Source organism: Dreissena polymorpha, chromosome 12, assembly GCF_020536995.1.
Source record: "Dreissena polymorpha isolate Duluth1 chromosome 12, UMN_Dpol_1.0, whole genome shotgun sequence".
Lineage (NCBI taxonomy): Eukaryota > Metazoa > Mollusca > Bivalvia > Myida > Dreissenidae > Dreissena > Dreissena polymorpha.
In genome coordinates, this window is record NC_068366.1 from 25,245,043 (window position 1) to 25,267,984 (window position 22,942).

The 22,942-nt window shown below is 34.5% G+C and overlaps 2 protein-coding genes across 2 annotated transcripts; one reads left to right on the plus strand and one right to left on the minus strand.

Annotated features, from left to right (window-relative positions):
* The first annotated feature begins 554 nt into the window (after positions 1-554).
* Positions 555-8,948, plus strand: LOC127852978 (dihydrofolate reductase-like). The gene is made up of 7 exons (XM_052387094.1): positions 555-618; positions 1,520-1,690; positions 5,402-5,448; positions 6,008-6,125; positions 6,547-6,676; positions 7,779-7,888; positions 8,147-8,948. The coding sequence occupies exons 2-7, from the start codon at positions 1,569-1,571 to the stop codon at positions 8,253-8,255; spliced, it is 636 nt and encodes a 211-aa protein (XP_052243054.1). The 5' UTR covers positions 555-618; positions 1,520-1,568; the 3' UTR covers positions 8,256-8,948.
* A 947-nt stretch (positions 8,949-9,895) lies between these two features.
* On the minus strand, positions 9,896-12,851 carry LOC127852980 (uncharacterized). The gene is made up of 4 exons (XM_052387096.1): positions 12,736-12,851; positions 11,862-12,083; positions 11,400-11,486; positions 9,896-10,477 (listed from the first exon to the last, which is right to left on the minus strand). The coding sequence occupies exons 1-4, from the start codon at positions 12,824-12,826 to the stop codon at positions 10,350-10,352; spliced, it is 528 nt and encodes a 175-aa protein (XP_052243056.1). The 5' UTR covers positions 12,827-12,851; the 3' UTR covers positions 9,896-10,349.
* Positions 12,852-22,942: the final 10,091 nt, after the last annotated feature.

The window sequence follows — 22,942 nt, forward strand, 5'->3', positions numbered from 1 at the left end:
TTAATTGAATAAATCAAAACCATCGTCATTGGTTGATTAACGTGGTTCATATATTAAAAAATGTCCCTTTTTTAAGCTGCATCTGCATTATATAAACCTTATTGTAGCACGGAGTACTTTATTTATTGCAATGATTGCGGCCCTATATGATACATGTGAGCCTCGCTCTGGGAAAACGGGGCTTAATGCATGTGCGTAAAGGTTCGTCCAGAATAAGCCTGTGCAGTCCGATTTTTTTATATTTAAGGAAGTTTCTTCTAAACAAAAATCCAAGGTGGATATTGACGTCCATGGTAAGCTTTTTCAGACTGCACGGGTTAATCTGGGATGAATCTTTATGCACATGCATTAAGCCCAATTTTCCCAGATCGAGACACATTATTCTTATTAATTGTCCGTATACTACCAGTACCGTTAACCCCTTCACGCAAGTTTGTGAACTCGCCATGACCTACACGTTATCAGATATTTGAAACAAATTGGTCTCACGAGTTTACGTTGACATGGTACGGCCGATATCGTGTTCATTTGTTTGACTTTAAACATACACTATCTATTGTATTGTGCAGTCTTGTTTAACCAATTCTCTGCGTTGTGGTTCTGAACTAATAGGATACGGTATTATAAGTTATTTCGGAAAGCTTCTGCGACAACATATTGTTAAAAGATAATAACACAGATGATAATTAACATTATGCAAGCGAAATTTTAACAGCCATATATCAACATATGCCACAGTGTATAGCACTTGTAATAAAAGGAATGCAACATTAATACAACAACCATCCTTAATATTAAATTGCGCTTGTCCTGTGATAAACATTAACCAAATGTTTTATACTAATAAAAGATAGTTACACGTTGATGAAGATGTTTGTTTAAATTTAATTGTAAAATAGCGATTAATGGAACTGCATAAACTATTTTATGGAGTTTTTATTTTGTTCTTATCTACTTAGTAAAATAGTGAACACCATAGACATACAACTATTAAAACTGGGATTATCTCATTTGAACGGCCAATGCAAAGCATGGGGATTTTAAACCGTTTTAGGGCTAGCCGAGCTTCACTTTTACTGAAGAATTAATGGCGAAATGAACGCGTGTCTTAAAAGATATCAATCAATGGCCTTTTTCAGATTATGAATGAATTATTTATGAAGTTCAAAAGGTTCTTCAAAAGCTTCACACAGATTTTAGTGTACTTATGTTGAACATGACGGAAATCATTTAGATGCTTTGTATTAAAGATGTTAGTATACAACCAAATATTGTCCGTATATAAACGACATTAAAACTTTGAAAAACAAGATAGTGTACAGTTTTTTTGAAACGATGAATAAATTGAAATCGTCGTCATCATTTGACTTAGATTTATAAGCGCGTTAAATAGAATGAGAAAAGAGTATTTAACTGAATTGCTGAATTTAGTTTCATCAATTGTTATATTTACTTTGTTGTTATTGAACTGCAACCAATCGAAGGGTCATTACTATTGTAGAGTTGATATAATTGGCAGGACCATTGTGACGCACAATTAAAGAGTCTTAAGTGGGCCAATAGACATCATGGAACAAAATGTATCCACCACGAACGGTCTACCGGTAATCACATTCGATATGATGGCAGCAATATGTCATAACAACAGAGGCATTGGCTACCAGGGTGATCTGCCATGGCCAAAATTGAAGTAAGTATACGAATAATTTTGGGGAAAAAATGGGCTGCATGCATTTGCAAAAGTGTCGTCCGATTTTAGCCTGTGTACACATTCCGCTTTTACGGACCTTTCGGTATGAAGGAGTTATCTTCTAAACGAAAACCCAGTTTATGCGGAAAATGTCGTCCCTTGTTAATTTTGACGTGACTTTACACACATGCATTTAGTCAATTTTTCCCAGAACGAAGTTTGATATGTATCACAAATTAAAAACAATATATGAGTAGACATAAACTTAAGTACATAGAGGATATTTGTTGGATTGGGTGGAATATCGATTTTAATTCACAAGTGATCATAGAAAATGATATTTTCACGAGTGGCGCATCCAATCCAACACATTTTCTTTTTATTTTATGCTTACAAATTATTATTTTTATATTTATGCCAATCCGTTCAAACCAATTTCCTGTTGGGCGCCCCAAAATATCATTACCGCTTTTACAATAAGCGTTGCAAATAATTCACAAGAAAACAAACGTTTAACAATAACTTTTTTTGTATTTACAATGCAAAACATATCGAGTGAAAAGAAACAAACACAGATTACATCATTTAAAAAATAAATAATCATATGATGACACAATTTGTTTATGTTATGTCGGCGTATTCATATGCGGAGTCTATTAATAGCCTAAATAACGGTAACAATGTCTTCGCCATGTTTAACAAAATGCACAAGAAAGGAGTATTAAGAATTAAATAGAATTAACGTGAAAAAATTCAACAGTAAGTGTTCGTGCCAATTTTATCACAAACTATTTAATCGCTATCACTGTCTGGAATCATACGGATACGATTGTAGCGTGGTTGATCAGGAAAATCAGGCGAAGCATCCGGTGTTCTTGTTGGGGTCATGGGGATTTCACTTGTTGATTAAACACATCCTTCTGCGACAGACCCATTTCAGAGCTGTGGAAATTGAAAGTAACGTTGCCGTGGAAATTTGAGTTTACAAAGAATCCTCTTCCCATCGGTAAATCACTCATTGACGGGGCTGCAGTTGCAGATATAGGAAGATTCTGCTTTGCTACAGCAGTTTGATTTGAACGCGAGATAATCTTTGAAATTTGTTTTGTCAAAACAAAATTTTGATTGATCCTTGTTTATCCCACTATAGTTATTCAGATTGTTGACATGTGTGTGGCTTGAAATTTGAATGATCTGATGAGCTAGGATGTTTTAATCATTCAATTTCTGGATCAAGTGTTTTTTGGCACTGTAAAAAAATTGTAATTTTATTGATAGTCTTTGCTAATTTGGAAAAGAAATCAAATGGAAACATTGCATATTACAATTAAAATAACGCTTTTGTAATTGCTTCGTGTCCATTTGAAAAACTTCATCCAGAGAAGAATACACATATACAGTGCATGGATCTGGAAAAATGGAGAAAAACATCTCGCTGAAATAATTGAAAATTGATAATTTAAAGGTAAGTGATCATTTTCTTGTTTATTTGGGATATGTACGGTGGCGCTAAGGTGACATCAACGCTCCAAAAAAGAAATTAAGTCGGGGAAACACAAAATTAGTCTATTTTCACGAGTTAATTTTTATTTTGGAGCAGTGATGTCACTTTAGTGCCACCATAGATATGCGATTGAGTTAAATGTAAATTAATTCTACCTGTATGGGGTGATTCGGGGCTCCGTTATCCCAGCATCCGCCTTCATCTCTGACATAATGCCGTACAGCTTGTTTATACCTATTGCTGACCTCCTGAACCAGCCTAGCTGTGTGCTCATGCACGGTGTGAGGAAGAACGGACTGTAATCTCCTCTCATTTCCACTGGCCGTTTGTCTGCATACAGCTTATACAGATGAACGGGGTCTCCGTTGGGCTCTTCGGGGACTGCATAAGCCCTTGGCTTTACTGACCTAACAAAATGAACTTTATTTGTTTATAAAATAGTAACATTTAATTCAAAAGTTTCCACTAAGTTGCTTTAAACCATATACAAAACAAGATATCAATGGCTTTTTTTTTCAATTGATCATTAAGTTAATTTATTAATCATTTATTTAATGATCTGCTGTTATTTATGAATCAGCCAGAATTTGTTAAATACATAAAAGAATTATTTTATCATTAATAAGTAAACGATTTTGTTGATTTAAAATAATTTATAAATACAAGCATGTTACATTTACATTAATTTTGAGTTTATGTATTTCATTTCCAGTCCTCGTGCCGAAATGAGTTGTGCATTTCATCCACAACGAATGAATTAATGCTCTGGGACTAAAATCTCCTAGTGTCTGGGCTAAATACATTGCCTCGATGTGCACTTCTGTAAGTGCCACAGCCTCTCTGGGTTTATTCCCATAGCCTTGTTTTTTTCAATGATTTGTGTTTACTTTTCATCACTTCCCAGACTTTGGCAAATTCTTTGTCAGTCATGAGTGATAATTTACTGTTATTGTGTTTTAAATAGCGGTCAATTGAGCCGATAAGGCCTCGCAGTGTTGTGGGCTCGTACTCACTTCCATCTTTTTGTGTGACGCCCAACAAGAATTCACAAATCAGATTGTTCAACTCATGCGCAGGAATATTTTCAACATTCCTTGAGTCTTGTTTGTAAAGAAGAAATTGGTTGAAGAGTTGTATGTCACTTACTGTTTTCTTTTTGGTGTTCATATTTTCATTTTCATTCAGGAAATAGTCAATATTGACAGCTCGGAACTGCCGTTTCATGGTTGTTGCTGTGGCCGTTACTGCTGCAGTGGCTGTTGAACTTGACGACTGTATTTCAGCAGGAATTGTTTCTGAAGCCCATGTTTGCTTTGTTTCTGTTATGGGTAACAGTGCTGCTGATACTGTTGCTGCTGCTGTTGCTGTTGTTTCTTCTGCTAAACTTGATTTCTCATTAAGATTTTCTGTATTTTCATTAAAATAATCGTCAAAATCAAAAATATCCGAGAAAAATAAATTAATTTCATCGTTTTCCATGTCATTCATTGGTAATTAGTTGCAGTGTAAAGGCTTTAAAAGCAGACGACAAAAATGTTCATGTATGTTCAAGGGAAGATACTCCGTTTGTTGATATAAATATTCATTGAAGAGTTCTCGCTCTTGGTAGAAGAATGAGCGGGTGTCACAATGGGGTAAACAAAATAGTTCCGGAAAAACAGTGAAAATTATCGATAATTTTCACTGATAATTTTCACTGTTTATTTAGTGAAATAATCAGTTTTAATTCACTGATATTTCTCGATAAACCACCGGAAAGCATAAAATAAAAAGAACTTAACAATCCGTATTCAATACACAATAAAATATCGATTTGTAAACAGTTATCTTAACTCTGTTTGCTTACGACATTTTGAATTGCTGTCCATATACAATGTTGTTGTATGACTATTGAATACAGGAAAAAATCAACCTTGCATTGGGAAAACTGGGCTAAATGCATGTGCGTAAAGTGTCATCCCTCTTTATCCTCTACAGTCCCCATTGGCTAAATAGGTACGACACTTTTTGCGGATATGTAATTTACCCGTAATTATTCGCTTCTATCCGAAAATCCAGCTTTTTTTCAGAAAGAGGGATGACAATCTACACTTATACAGGCATATCTGGGACTACACTTTGCTCACACGCGTTAAGACCAGTTTTCCCCCAAAACAAAGCTCATTGTTCTGTACCTACTATGCTAACAAGTTTATGTCTGTTTACAGGGCCGATTTTGAGTATTATTTAAAGACCACATCCACACACAAGAAAGGTAATATTATAAAAATGAGACTCGGTCTGTGAAAACGAGTATTATTGCATGTTCGTTTAAATGTCGCCCCACATTACCATGCAGTCCGCAATGAGGAAAGACACTTTACACCTAAACTGGATTTTCGCTAGGAAAAGACTTTAAACCGAAAGTAGAATATCAGCGGAAAGTTTGCGGACTTTATAGGCTAACACTGTACGCACATGTTAAAAGCTCCATTTTCCAAGAACACGGCCCGTATAGCACAGCGGTTAATTTGATTGATTTAAAGTGTTCCAGACTAAGTTTTCCCGTTTTCCATGATTAACTAAACCCTAGACACATTTTGAGCTATTGTGTAGAATGTTTATCGGCTTGCTATCATTAAAGAAAATATAAAACCTATAAATAATCGATTTATCCGCTCTCGTAGTTTTCTTTTGTATAGCGCAAAATCATGCCCAAACTAAACATGGATTACACAAGATGACTTTCGTTAATGTGTGTAATTCAAATAAAGACATGAGTTATGATATTCCCTTCATGTTCTTTATATCCATTTACATTGTTTTTAATTCAGACTCCAGTTTGATGATTATACATGTACATGGCCGTAAGAGCTGGGCGGGATGTACGGAGCTTCAGGGGAGCTATGGAGGAGTATATCACATCGTCTGTAGTCAGTCACGTGACCCAAGGTGCGTCTACCACATGTTATGCAGCCGATGATATTTCAATGGTCATTCTACAATGTCGTCAGCATCCGTAAACCGTGCTCATAGCAACACATTTGTATGGCATGCGGAAAATGAACATAATGTAAACAAGGTAGAAAGTCACTAAAATACACGTGGAAATAAAACCTGACTTCAAAGCATCATTATTTACAACCAAAGCCAATAAAAAGGAATCATTATTTGATTTAATTACATTTTAAGTTCACAACGGCTAAGAAACAATAGAGCAACATAATTATCACTTTTTTGGCATGAGGCAATAACACAAGTACAAGAATCAGAATCATACTGCAATTTTTTTTGTAATAAGTTGTCTGATAAAGTAACAGATAATCAAATATTTTGTCATATCGCAAGTACACACGTGAATTTCCTCTTGTAGTATTAAGACACACCCGAATCTCCTGGCGGTGGCCGGAAGTGTACCCGAGGCGCTGGAGCACATCGCAGAACTGGACCGGAAGGGGAAGGTGGACAGCGTCTGGATAATGGGTGGTGCAGGCATATACCAGGTAAAAGAATATTATAACTTATTGTTTCTGAAATAAACCTAACACCAAAAAAAAATATGATAATATGATAGTTATAAAGCCTAATGTTCGAGGCAAAATATCTCTTTCAGAACAAACATGAGCATAATGCATGTGCGTATAGTGCTTGATGTGTTTTCCCAGGCTAATTTCGGACTACACCTTCCTATTGTTTTGTATTTTTCATTTAAAGGAAGTATATTCTTAGCGACAATCCAATGTATACATAAAGTAACGTCCCTAATTAGCCTGTACGGACTACGCAAATCTGACACGACACTTCACGCACTAGCCTGTACGGACTACGCAAATCTGACACGACACTTCACGCACTAGCCTGTACGGACTACGCAAATCTGACACGACACTTCACGCACTAGCCTGTATGGACTACGCAAATCTGATACGACACTTCACGCACTAGCCTGTACGGACTACGCAAATCTGACACGACACTTCACGCACTAGCCTGTATGGACTACGCAAATCTGACACGACACTTCACGCACTAGCCTGTACGGACTACGCAAATCTGACACGACACTTCACGCACTAGCCTGTACGGACTACGCACATCTGATAAGACACTTCACGCACATAGTTTAGGTCAGCCTTCCCAAAGCGAGGCTCATTCAGACAAGTGAATTCGGACCATTCGATAACGTGATAAAGTGTTATTTCTAAACATGATTGATCGATGCTCAATATAATATAGCGTCGATTTAGTTTGCCATTTGCATGTGGGCTATTCAAGCTACTGTAAAGCCTTGTGTAAAGCCTTCACCTTCAAAGGGGAATATTAAGTCTAAAATATGTGTACGATTCTATAATACTGATGTTTATTGTACTATTCTATAATACTGATGTTTATTGAACGATTCTATAATACTGATGTTTATTGTACGATTCTATAATACTGATGTTTATTGAACGATTCTATAATACTGATGTTTATTGTACTTAAAAGATGCCTGTCTCGCCTGCAATATGGTCGAGTCTATTTAAATGGTGTTTGGTAGACTTAATTTGCGCCTGACTCATTCGCTCTCTTAGAGGAGTCTAACACTTGTTGTGTGTACTGCAGGAGTGCCTGTCTCACCCGCTCTGTGGACGAGTCTATCTCACTCACGTGTACAAGGATTTTCCGTCAGACACATTTTTCCCACATTTGGATGACAACTTCCGAGAAGTAAAGTAAGGAATTCTTGTCACGCGTTTGGTTGTAACTCCAAGATGTTTACTAACGTTTACCAAGGATGTTAACAATTTTGAGACGTATATGAAGCATTTAAATATAAAACCTGTCTCAGCATGATCTGACATGTTGTGCTTATTAATAAATTATTAGTTATTTTAATGCTATAATTGGTAAAAGACAAAGATTTATAAAAAAAGTCCTTGTTACTTCACAATTACACACGCGCATTTCCGTGCCATACTCGACTATTTCAGAAACGACGTCATTTCCGATACCTATCACGAAGAAAACGGCATTTCCTTCGAATTCAAAGTATACCAGAATTTAAGGAAATGCAAGACTTCTATAGAATTGATACATTGACGCTCACTTAGTTTATTGTACGTGTTAACAATATCCTAATTATTTGTTGAAACTTTATTTTATCCTTACTCAGAAGTAGCAAATAAGCGTAATTTGAAGAGTTTTCACCTAGAAATACGGGCTCTGCAAAGGCTAATCATGGACGACACGGTCCGCTTCGATGGACCATTTGTTTTAAAGGAAGTCTCGTTTAAACGAAAACCGTTTTTATGCGGAAAGAGTCACCCATGATTAGTCTGTTCGGACTATACAGGCTAATCTGGGACGACACTTTATGCGCACACAATGTCATATGTATGATACATTCAGTTCAGTTTTGTCAGAGAAAGGCTTTGATTTTAACGCAAATAAATATAAAATTTCAATTCTGAAGATAAACTATGCTATCAGTGTTAAGACTGTGTGTTTGTACGTCAGTGTGTTTGTATATACCACATTGTATACTGCGAAGTCGTGCGCGCATTGAAAGACTTTTGACTACTTCAATAGCGTACCACTCGATTACAAAATGTTGGTTCTTTTAAAATAGGCAATATTATTAGTTGTGTTTGTTTAAGCACCTATATGTTTATGTTATTATTTCCATATTTGGACTAGTAAAAGTATAAGTATGTTGATTATTACATTGTCGATTGTTGTGTTGGTGTTGTTAATGATGATGATGATTGATGCTTTTTTATTCAACTTACGAGTGATGGCATATACACCATGAACATTAAACGTGTACCACACGAAAACATCATCATTTGCTTTATGAAAATTCATACGAAAAACTACGTCACATTGTCTAGAAAGACAACCAAACACAATCCACTTATAATGTACATGGTAAATAATTGTCCGTGCTTTAAAGTCGTTTTTGTATGAGTTGTCTCAATATATTTTCCTGGAGAGTTATCCGAACATGAAATCGAAATCGTTGGATCTGAATGAGTAATTGAATCCAGAACATATACACACTGTCACAACTTACGAGCGCCTTCTCGTTGGAGATGTATAAATAAACGTTCAGATGCTACTTCCGCGGTGTCGCTAGGGACCGGTCGTTTTTTAAATACACTGATAATTCTACATAATAAGTTGGTAACATTTACATTTTGAACATATTTCGCATAAGTTTATAAAGCGGGCAATGTAGTACGATACAATAAAGATTTGTTTTACCTTTACTTTACAAAAACAAACGTTGCAACCAAAGTGGAAATGTGAGGCTCTTTATAAGTTGCCATATGATTGAGTTTTTATAAGAACATCGAATTTTTTACTCTGCAACTTGCAAATTGCCATCAAATTAAATCGCATACGACATCAAACGATTGCTTTCAACATATTTAAACGGCTGCATTCTCAAAAGCAATGACTTCTTGATGATGTTATATATACTTTTGAATTATTCCAAACGAAATGGAGTAAATGTCAAGACGATGGCGCAAATAAAAGGTGGTGGCGAAAATACGCTATTTTAGCGATTATAAAGTGGCATGTTTTATTTAACGTACTCTTAATTGTTTTTTTTATTTCCAGGACTTATATTTGTAAGTTAAATAAATACTTCTGTTCGTTTGTCAACTTTAGAAGTATTAGTCATGCTTTTGAGAATACCCAGGTGTGTTATTTTCCAAATTATGGGGCCTCGATAACCGAATGATTAAATGGAAAATCAATGAGGGCAAAGTAAATGACTAGTAAAATCATCAAATTTAAACACAGTTTGCATTGTATAACCACGTGCTAACCCTTACTCAAACATGGTGTTATTGCATACTTTTGAATTACATGCATAAAACGAAAGGGCTTTAAGTTTTATCAGCAGGCGAACAAGTTTTATATCTTTTCTAATTTCCTTCAATCTTAACTAACGTAATATAACAAGCAGTCTTCGCTTACAAACGTGCGTTTGATTTGTGTCAACCTGTTGGGCCATTAGTTTCTTGCCATACCAATAGAACATGATGTGTTTATACTAATGTACACGTTAACCAGGAGAGTGTATTCTTCTTTATCGTAGTAAAATCAATTAACGCGACCACGTTATTATTGTACTGTTTGTTAAATTTAATTACACCTTAATTTGAATAACATCGATATCATGTATCAACTCGAAAAGTCACACTGGCACACGTCACATCCGGTGTCGTCTTTCTTGTACGTTGGAGGATCCCCACAATCCAACAGACACTCAAGTGGCCTGCATCCGGGGAATACAGTCGTCATGTTGACACCTAGAATCATGGGCATAATTATTATAGAAAGATATGTTTAAGGTTAATGTTTACAATGTTGTATTTCATTGAATTGAATGCATGTTAGATTTTGTGTTCGTTTTGGAACAAACCATGAACGTTTTTCTCAATAAAAGGACATATTTAATACACACAAGACAATGGTGTTAGCATAAGATGATATTTCCTCGCCTTTAGTATTAATGTATAATATGTCATGAAGGCATACTGTGTCTTAAAGTATATGTTATATATTTGTTGGACATTTATATTTGCTCTCATCTGATTTTGCTTTCATTTTATATAAACACATACTGTTATTTAAGAGCATTTATTGATTCCAAATATACTTTTAGTGATACTTTCATTTTAAAATGATTATTACATTATAAACGCATGCTAAAGGCCCATAATATCATTTTACTAATTCGTATACAACTTATTTAATCTTTAATAAAACAACATATGAAAACAAATTTATAAAATTTCAATGAAACACTCACAGTGTATATATTTTAAACAAATGCACGTTTTTAACAATTATTACTGTTGCAATTCAATTGCCATAAAATTTACACAGATTTGCTCGCGTATCTTGAATGACGTACTTTCTGTGAGTAAGATAGATCGTTGTTCTGGTGATATTCATGTGTTTTTAATATCCATACATGTTTTATCCATAAGTTGCGACACCTTTGAAAAATAACGTAAAATATATGATTTTAAAATGTATTTAACCCATAACGCGTCACATTGACTGTTGACAAACGGTTAATCTAGCTTTCGTGAATTTTCTGTATGGTTATTGCGATAGTGTACTGATCGTCCTGTATTGTGGAGATAATATAGCAATGGCGTTATGGGTGTTCACAAGAATGTCTCTTCAAATAATGCTTGTGGACTTGCACATATATCACTCTACCTTCACACAGGCAGACAGAGCACAAATTTGCGTCCACGTCGATGCAGCTGCGAGTGTCGGGGCAATTGCTCGGGAACGGGGGACACACTGGTCAGACAAAAATACCAAACTGTCACCTAATTTTGGTTGAAAAACGTTCAGACGGTGAAAAAACACTAAAATATATTTCTTTTTCATTTTAAACTCATTTGCATATGATGGATATACACCATAAAGTCTGCGTATATAAAGCTAAATTGTCAACGCATAATGATACTATTATATGAGTTTATGAGAGCATATTTTGATTTAACCACTGCAGGGTGGTAAAATTCATAAATGCGTGTAATATGGGCCTCGTTTGGGGTGCCTGTCCATTATAAGGTTTTGCAGTTCGTACAGGCTCATATTGAAAAAAACTGTTCGCACATGCATTAAGGCAATACGACTCTATTTAACTGCTAGACTATTAGCAATGTATACCTGTGCCAGTAGCAACCGTGGTCGTTGTAGCGGTAGTAGGAGTAGTTGTAGTCGGAGTTGTTGTTAGAGATGTTGTAGGAGTCGTTGTTTCCTTGGAGGTTGTTGGTGATGAAGTAGTTAAGGTTATATTGATCGCTGTTTGTGTTAGAATAGTTGTGGTTGTCGTTATGTCTGTCGTGGTAGGGACAGGGGTGGTGGTTAGTGTTGTTTTTGTTGTAACAACTGAAACAAAAATATGTAATTTAAAGGGTATACTTGTTTGTCATCGTAAAAGATCTGGTTATTATTGTAACGATGTTATGATCACACACAAATGGGAACTGTTCATGTGTAGAAGTTGTACATTTACATTGAAAACAAAGGGATTGAATCTGCTTATGTGCTTATTTTTAAGATGTGTAAGTATAATTTTGAATTGGCTGAACTGCTAGTTGTTAGACTTTTGCGATTGGTTTCAAAGCATTTTAGGCATAATTAGCTTCTTTATTTGTATGTATTATTTATGTGAATTTGTGTATAATGGATTGCGATGTATACCTATAACATGAATACGACAAAATAAACGTTGTAAATGAAAAGTAAATGTCAGTTGTTGTTCCGAAAATTATAATGCGCATCGTTTCGGAAAAAAATGGCTCATCATACAGTAGCCTGTTAAGACCGCAATGGCTAATAAAGCAAGACACTTTTCGCGTTTATAAAATGTTTCGTTTAACGGTCTCTTCTAAACGAACATCCCAATTAGGAAAAGGTGGCGTCCAATATAAAGTAGAAGGATTGCACAGACTGATTTGGGACTTATACTTTTCGGACATGAAAAAATATATAATTATAATTTGGAACATACGTACTAAAGAGTATATATAGAACTTACCCGATGCATCACACAAGAAACAACCAGATCTGTCGATGTGGCATTCTGTCTTTAGGGTCGGCGCTATGGTCAGTGGGGGACAACCATTCATGTTATTGTTTGGTCGATTATGATCACCTGTTTGGTAAATAACACACACTTATGCGTTACTTTATGAACGTTTAATGCTAAAATATCAGTATGTATAAATAACATAAATTGAACTCCTTAAATATTTTAAACGACACATTAATGACTGTTACTAACAAGAGGCATTATACGAAATCGGAAATTTGTCATATAAAACCATCATTAAATGTTCAAAGCTTGGATCACCGTTTTAGATAAATCAATGAAAAGCATTAATAATTCATCATATTGTGCATAAATGCTCATTACATGGATTCACAATTCTGGTCAATTAACATGTTATCACGCGTGAAATGATGTTTGTTTTTTTAATTTGTATTGCAAAACCCGACGCACTACATGTTCCCCTATATATCCATTCCTTTTTTATAGTAAAACTGCTTACTACTTGGATAAACTTACTATTTTACGAATTGTGTTTCATCGCTTGTGCCCTGTATTTTATTAAAGTGCATTTGAGTCCAGTTCTAATAAAGCTGGGATTAATAAATGTGAGAAAGTTGTCACCCCAGATAAGCAATTAACTACACATTCCGGATAAACTGTATTTTCCTTTAGAAGATAATTCCTTTAAATGAAACATTTTGTAAACGCGGAAGGGGCCCCTGATTAGCGGATTAGCGGACTGCAAAGTGCAATCTGGGACGACACATAACACACATTACAGTTTATGTAAATTATCGTGTAAACATTTGCAAACATTTTAACCGGGAAAACACAGGTTTTCGACACGCTTACCTTAATGACATCGTTAATCCAATGTTTATAACAATTAAGTTGACGACTTTAATTCAACGTTTATAACAAAAACGTTGAAACGATATGCACTTCCACTACTATTCTCCCATGTCTTTATCGAAACTACACTATTGTATTGTACTCCACAGGTGGAAGTAACGTACCCTGGATAGTATTTTTTATTTATTTTTTTAGGAGCCCAATATATTCAAATAAATATATAAAATCATGTTTAATGAGAAAAAAATTGACAAAGAGCCATGAAAAAAAAATACCCACCCTCTGATATTGGAATCATAACAAGGTCATTAACTAGAATTTATCATAGACCTGTCTTCGCGGGCCGCAAAAATGTCAAAAGTAGCTTTAATCAAAAGCATCCATTGATCCTCCTTGGGCAATTGGACAACCTTTCAAAAAAGGTTAACTTCAAAAATATCTGTCCAGCCGTTAACTCACAGTCGGTCAAAAACCGAGCAATATTTCGAGTCCGTTTGTCAACCCGAATAAATCTTCTACAGACTTTCAAACAATATTTTAGAGTTTTTGCCCCTTAATCGATAGCTCGCGTCCTATTCCTTTGAAACAACGAAGCGTGTCAAATAATGCATGCATATGCAACCACTTACCCCTAAAAACTAATTCCAAAATGTTATATTTTCTTTGCAACAACTGTTTTAACTCTAAATTTGATTTACTTGAAAACGAAAGTAGCCATCGCTCTTGAACCCGGCTTAGCAGTGAATTACACTGACAGAGCCAGGCACATAAATATCCAATCAACAACAACAACGATGTTTTAGTAAATGTAAATAAATGGAAATTACTTATCATTCTGATTGTATTGGAATAAGTTTTTAGGGGTAAGTGGTTGCATATGCATGCATTATTTGACACGCTTCGTCATTTCAAAGGAATAGGACGCGAGCTATTGATTAAGGGGCAAAAACTCAAAAATATTGTTTCTAATTCTGTAGAAGATTTATTCGGGTTGACAAACGGACTCGAAATATTGCTCGGTTTTCGACCGACTGTGAGTTAACGGCTGGACAGATATTTTTGAAGTTAACTTTTTTTGAAAGGTTGTCCAATTGCCCATAGTAGGATCAAGGGATGCTTTGGATTAAAGCTATTTTTGACATTTTTGCGGCCCGCGAAGACAGGTCTATAATAAAGTCTAGTTAATGACCTTGTTATGTTTCCAATATCAGAGGGTGGGGATTGTTTTTCATGGCTCTTTGTCAATTTTTTTCTCATTAAACTTGATTTTATATATTTATTTGAATATATTGGGCTCCTAAAAATATATATATGAAAAAAACTATCCTGGGTACGTTACTTCCACCTGTGTTGTACTCCTATCGAAATTTATATTTATGCATGATAAACAAACTCTTCGAAATACGTTTTTAATACGTTCGATGTTTTAAACAAATTGTTTACTGTTAAAAATCACCACTTCCGACATGTCATTATATTCCAGAGAGTTTAAATAAAACTATTGTATTTCGTCACAGAAATGATGTCACACGATGTACTACGTAATATATTTCGTAATATAAAATAGGGGTTTCTTATTTTCGGAGCGCGTAATGTGACGTCATTAAATGGGTCTAAGATACTAGTCCGGCAAGTATGTACAAAATCGGAAACAGCGGGTGGCATAATACGGGATTTATTTCAACGATTGATATAGCCTGTTTTTTGTTGAAAGCATTAAACAGGTATATAATAAAACGTGTGTACTATTTAGTCAAATAAACTTATAATCACAAAACAAAGATGGATTTAGTTAATGCTCATTGGACATAAAACAAGGCATACGGGTTAAATTTTCGTATATGCATGACTCATGCTGTGAAGAAGGGATTATTATAAAGTAAAACCATTCATCAACTTAAATTTGCCTTTAGCTTACCTCAATACATATGGCTATATACACACTTGCACATTTAATTTGTAAGCTTACGTTTTATTTACAAATCACATGACGACGTTGTACAAGGTTTTATCAGATGAATGCTACATACCCAAATCACCACTTCCACCTAAAGTACTTGTCCCACTAGGTCCTGTAGTGAAGCCTAGACCCGCACTGGTTAAAGTACCAACCGATCCTGAATAAGGGAACACTGGACCTAATGCATGAACGTAAAATGTTGGCGCAGATTAGCCAGGAACGAACCTGACCTTTTAATGCTTTTTTTGTTTACAATTATTCTCGTCTTCGGAAAAATCAAGTCTAGGCGGAAAGTGTTGTCCCTGATAAGCTCGTGCAAACTACAAAGGCCAATATAGGATGACACTTAATGCTCAAAGCTTAGGTTTCCAAGAATTAGGTGGCATTTATAACATATTATTGATGATTCGTTAGTGTTTGTAATTTATCATGAATTATGTGTGTTCAATTAAAGTCATTTTAATTTATCATTGAAGTTTCACAATGACGGAAAGCAAATTAGTACTCAGAAACCACTCAAACTATTGCGGTATTTCAGTATTATAAAAATACAATAAAGTATATATTTTTGAAGAAAATAGTTCAGTTCATTCATATTCACCCCAGGAAACCCGATACCTTGCGAGTCGTGTAATACCATAGGGGACTGTGGTGTGCATTTCGGCATGAACATAAATAGGGTAAGTAAATTGGAAAAATTAAATTTTTAAAAGTCCAATTTGAAACAACTGTGTATTAACATTGATAACAAAGGTATTGGCCGACATGTAGAAAAAATCCTGACAAATTTTCTTAAAAAATGAGCGAAATGTGGCTCCCTGAAGTATAAGATCGGGCAAAACGGACCATGTTCAGGCATTTAGGGGAGAAAAAACTGTTTTAATTTGCAAGCCACTGCAATAACTAAAGGATTTATACAAACTTTCACATGTCTGCCATAACCTCTCAGCAGGGTTTCTCCAGAAAACTATTTATTGTGGAGAAATTTGCGTTTTTAATGACCATGTTGGGAAAACATGGATACCATCTGGTGAAGACCAGGAAACCTTATGTGTGCAGTGACTTTATAATTCTTTTTCAGCCATTTTGTTACAATTTCTTTGCTTTGTAGAGGCATACAGTAAGTGTATGTGGGCACATATGCATTCAGATGTACTTTTAATGCCTTATTTATGATCAATAGTGCCTTTTCAACATTCTCGAGTTTTATTTCTTTTTACCAACACTATTTTGGAAAATATAAAGAAAGACTTGACTGCTTTGTCGCATTTATTAATTGGTTAGGTACATTAAAATGATGTGTTAATAAGTGTATATGGGGTTTATAATTGTATAATATTTATGTGGCGTGTTCTGAGACTTTTGGTGCTTATTTGACAAGTGTCATAATGAAAAAAACTCATTTGAAATGACGTCGCTAAACTTGCGCTTAATTTTGTTTAGATTGCCTTAAGTTTTCTGTGATTTTACTGTTAAGAGTATTTAAGAAACATAAATTTCGTCACAGACTGTCCTTGGAAAGAATTGTATATCAAACAAATATTTGATTTTGACCTTAAAATTAATTTCAATGAGCTGACTTGTTACTCCCCTTTTAACGAATTTGGCCATTGCTATATATAGCCGCAAACAAGACTTCAACACATGGGGTTGATACCGATTTTATACATTTAACCACACAAAGTACATTTGATTAAAAGAATAACACTTACCTTGTTCACAGACAAGTTTAATCATTGTTATGAATTCGAGAAGGATATTTGCTGGAAAACTGTACAGATAAGTTATTAAATTATTGAACTTTTAGTCATTTGTTAAAACATTATGTTTTTGTTATTTTAAGTGTTTCAATTTTAACGTAATTCCCTATGTGTTCGATAACTGGATTGTCCACCATATTGTCAATAATAACCGCAAGGGGAGTTAGACAGTATAGATGGATAGATATCTGACCTTCTTGAGAAGAAGTTTGATAAGTTATAAAAACCACACCACCAGAAAACACTAAGCATGTCTGCTAAATGCATGTGAAATATTAAGAGGATGAAATGGAAAACTGTGCAAAAGCAACTATTCCTGTCTGTCCCACTTGCAGATGTAATAATGCAAGTTGCCAACAAAAAATGGGACTAATAAAAGCTCATATTACAGCTAGTTGCTGTAACAAATTTACAATCACAAGCAGTCTTTGATTTTGTGCAATGACAATGATAGATTTTAGAGTAACAATAGCTCTCATGATGATATAGTATGTTTGAATGTTGAAGACATTTTACCTATACTCACTTTATTACAGTATGCATTTTTAATAATTTATATTCCATTCCACAATAACAGCTTGTGGGGGTGGGGGGACAACACTAGCATTGTGATACAATGTAATTTAAGCACAAACTGGCGAACGAGTTAGTTATTAAGATAAAACTATCATCTTTACATGTCTAAAGTGGACATTGAATAACCACATTATATATAAGACAAAGGATTCAAGTTTCTGAAATGATGTTGGATGACAGCCAAATAATATCATTGGATGTATTAAAAAGCATTAAAAGTACATTTGTATGCATATGTGCCCACATACACTTACTATAGGCCACTACAAAGCAAAGAAATTGCATTAAAATGGCTAAAAATTAGGTTTTTGTCACAAAAAAGAATTATGAAGTCACTGCACACATATGGTTTCCTGGTCTTCACCAGATGGTATCCATGTTTTCCCAACATGGTCATTAAAAACGCAAATTTCTCCACAATAAATAGTTTTCTGGAGAAACCCTGCTGAGAGGTTATGGTAGACATGTGAAAGTTTGTATAAATCCTTTAATTATTGCAGTGCCTTGCAAATTAAAGCAGTTTTTTCTCCCCTAAATGCCTGAACATGGCCCGTTTTGCCCGATCTTCTACTTCAGGGAACCACATTTCGCTCATTTTTTAAGAAAATTTGTCAGGATTTTTTCTACATGTCGGCAAATACCTTTGTTATCAATGTTAATACACAGTTGTTTCACATTGGACTTTAAAAAATTTAATTTTTCCAATTTACTTACCCTATTTATGTTCATGCCGAAATGCACACCACAGTCCCCTATGGTATTACACGACTCGCAAGGTATCGGGTTTCCTGGGGTGATATTATTTATAAGAGAATTTGACATATATCTTGTTTCTTTAATTATCGTTCGGATATAGACTACTGTGGATTTACCAGATGAACATGAAGCGGGGCATTCATAACATCCGTTGTTGTATTGGGGGCATCTGCAGAACGGGTTGTAGTTGGAACAAAGCCTTCTTACAGGATTACAATCTACCAATTATATAGAATAAGCAACATGGTATAGAAGCATAATTATGTATCGTTTTCCCTACCACGCATTTGAAAAAGCATTGGATTGCAAAAATGTATTCGATAAATATATAAATATATATAACCTTCTATTTATATATGAGCCTCGTTCTGGATAAACTGAAATTAATGCATGCATATTGGGTGTCGTCTCAGATCAGCATGGGCAGTCCGCACAGGATTTTCAGGGATGATTCTTGCAGTTTTTATTGTATTTGTCTCTTAAAGAAGTTCTCTTCTAAGCCTGAATACAGTTCAGGCGAAACGTGTCGCCTTTTATTAGCCTGTGCGGACAACACACGCAAATCATGGGCGACACTTTACACACATGAATTTAACCCCGTTTTCCTAGAACGAGACGAAGTCTGATAGGTAGATCACAAGTCGTTGCAATTAAACTAGATAATTTGATATTATGGTTTTCATGAAACATGTGAAACAGAAAAGAGTGAGAATTGACAAGTGTTTCAAATAATGTGTTATTCATATAACATTTATTTTCATTAACTTAATATTAAGTATGTCGCATCAATCTCAAAATTGCATACCTTTCTGAGACAATGTTTGACCGTATTATAAACCTTTAGGTAATTTATATTATTTTTGTAGATTATTTTTTAATAAGACGCTAAAAATCAAGCTGAATTATTTGAATATATACATGTGCGTTACAAAAAAAGGTATATTAACAAACTTACCCGTGATGGAAAAACAATTGATAAAGGCGAGCATTACGACCGCCGTTTTTTTCATTTTTATGCGTCAATTATATCATAGAATATATTGCATATTTTTAAGACATAAAAACCTCAAACACAAAAATTTGTATACAATCCAAAATTCCGTAATTACATGTAATCTAGATAAAACACATTTTGTAAATCGACACCATGCTTTTAAGTTCGGCTGCTTCAATTCCAATTTCACATGAGCTGTAATTAAATTAGAAAAATGACATGTGCTCAGCTCCCTGTATGTTTGCACTAAAGTTTTAAGGTCATTCTGCTTTGAGATACAAACAATCAATCTAAACATACACTCTCTATATACATCTGCCGATATTTAGTCCACGCTCTTTTGTTGACCTCTGTGTAAAGGTTACAAGTGCAAAACATTGGCATTACCGTGCCATTTAAAAGAGACCTCCATTGGACGTATAGATGTACCTATCAAGCTCTACTGGATTATTATTGACGCTAGGCTTACCATTTTAACGATTCAAAACATCCACGTTGAAGACCTAATATACCAAATACACTATACATTTTATCTTCTTTCTTAACGTGCTGCGCTTTATTTTATTTTTTGTTAAGCTTCGCAACAATACTGTTTAATTACATTTATTGTTAACAAAATAAGCGGTATATTTGTTTAACCTTAATGTTGATAAAGTATTAAAAGTGTGATTTTAACCTCTATGTGTATGCATTACATGCAAGACATTTGATTTGGAGACAAAACAAAGAAATGCAGCTACATACGACTGTGTATGCTGTGAGATGAATTGAGAAATCACTTAAACCAACACGTGTGTGTGTGTTAATATAGTATGTAATTTGATCGAAATATGTCTTTCAATAGATGAAGACTTACGTTACAGTTTTGAATCTTTAGCTGTGGCATTTACAGTTGACTTAAACTATTTTAAAGATGGAAATTAAAAAGTAAAGGCTAGTGTATGGTTATTGTTGACACTGTATAGATTGTCAAGACAAAGTTCTACACGATGTCAATAAGGAATTTATTCGCAAAGCTCCTTTAGGTTTGAAGTAAGTTGTTCGTGCTTTTTGCTACAGCGGCTGACATTGTGATTACAGTTCTTGCCTTAAAGGCCAAGGTATGGTTTGTTTGTTTAGTTAATATGTTATCGCCGACACAATGTACTGCAGTGCATGCACTACTATGCAATACGTTCAAAGAAAAGCATACGATCGTAATTGTATGTTGTTCTGGGTAACTCTGGGGTTCACTGTGATTTCAAAGTTTCGGTCAACGTGTGGGTTTATAAACCGATATATTGCGTTTGTAGCACATTTCTTGTCTCGATGTTTACAAATAAATTATTTTGAACCGAAAGCATTTAAATGAATGATACAACTATTTTTTATTTGTTGACTAGGCAAAAAACCAGGTATATAATGCAATAATATATGACATATTTTGTATAACTAAGAGGTGAATGTTACTGCGCTGTTAGCACTCAAGTACCATATGGATGCACTTAAAATCCCACAGACGTTTCTTATCAATGCAGTCACTAAGTTCACCGCCATATTATCTACTAAACATTGTATCAATGAAGTAATAAAATGCAATGCATTTAATATTATGCAATAAGTTCAAAGAAATAATGTTTCTTATTTCAACCCTTATTTTATGGTATTTTGGCTCATACTAGACTACACTAAGGATGCTTGGCTCACATTCGCTGAACAAATGCTTTTAACTTATGTCTAAACAAAAAAATGTTTTTACATCATATAAATAAATTCGTTTGGTTTTGATTGGGCAAATACCAGGTATGATAGTGCAATTAAGTATGTTGCTTCGCATATCACGTAGACACACTTATACGTGAGACTAATGCTCTCTTGGCACTCTAATAATATGGATGAACTGAACAACCCGAAATTATTTATGAATGCAGTCAGTAAGCTCAGCTCAAACTTATTGGCTCAGTATAAAGCATCGCTAGATGACAAAGTACTATTACAGTTCGAGTGTAATACCTGTCTATTATTTTAAGCGGATACAAAGGTTTACTGAAAGATGTTTACAATTTTACAAGTTTATTGTATTTTAGAATAGTGTTCATGTAAAACGTAACAATATGAGCAAACAGTGCGCAGTGGTAGATACTATCTGAATTTGCCTCGCATTAACTATATTTTCTTCATTTGAAGGTTGATAATATTGACATGTTGTGTTATAGAACAAACACTATTAAAACATTGAGCATAATACAAAAAGTATATTTAAATGCATAGAAAAGCAAACGACGGCATGTTCTACATTACGACAGTTCCCACATGTTTAAACGATATTACATAGTGTTATTACTTTGGGCATTGAAGATTTCAATACAATCATATGTTGTCTCGTGTTTTATGTTTAATCTATATAATGTTTTCTTAGTTCTTCAAGGGCATTACATTCAAGTAAACATTGTAATTAAATTTGTTCACTTCGAGTTACATAAATGACATAGTATTTGTTTCGATTACATTCCAACCAGTTTCAACCATGTAAGATTCAAATCCAGATGTATATTTGATCAATATATAATTAATGGATTTACTTGAATTAAATATGTTGCGACCCATTCGTTATACAAAGAACAGTTTTTATGTCTTACTTTGTATCAGCCTGGTGCGATTAGAAAAGATGTTATAAGCACAAATGTTATGAAAGAAGTTGTAAAGTTGATGGGATAATTTAATTCACATCGGATAGACTAATTAAGACCATGCGGTAATTATTGTACATTCAATGTAAAATCGGAGGGTCTTATATCGTGCTTTGCCGTTAAGAATACATGATGTCGTATTGGCCTTAAACACTTATATAAATGTCTGAATCTTCGACTCATTATTATTCAAATAAATCCTTAATTCTTAACTTCAACATTTGCAACGAATTGCAACATTTATTAATAAAACAGTACGTAGATTTGGTTGCCTGCGCGGCATGAACCGTGATTCTTATTCTTAAGTTACATTCAAACAACCAAGAGAAAAAACTACGAGGGAAATAAATAGCATGGAGAATTGAACCAAATATTGGTGACAGGCGCTCACTTGTCAAGTAGCCATTGTCATCGAAACGAATCCTGTAAACAATCGACCGGTGCCCCAAACACAACAACCAATGGGTCGCCGATAACTTAGTAAATGTTAAATTGTACCCCACAACTATGTTATGATGCCCAGGAAATCATATTCATATCTCTGTACTGTTGTAAGATAGAAGCAAACGTTTACCTTGGTGCAAACAAAACATGTTAGATGTTGAACACAAGTTCAACGTCGAAT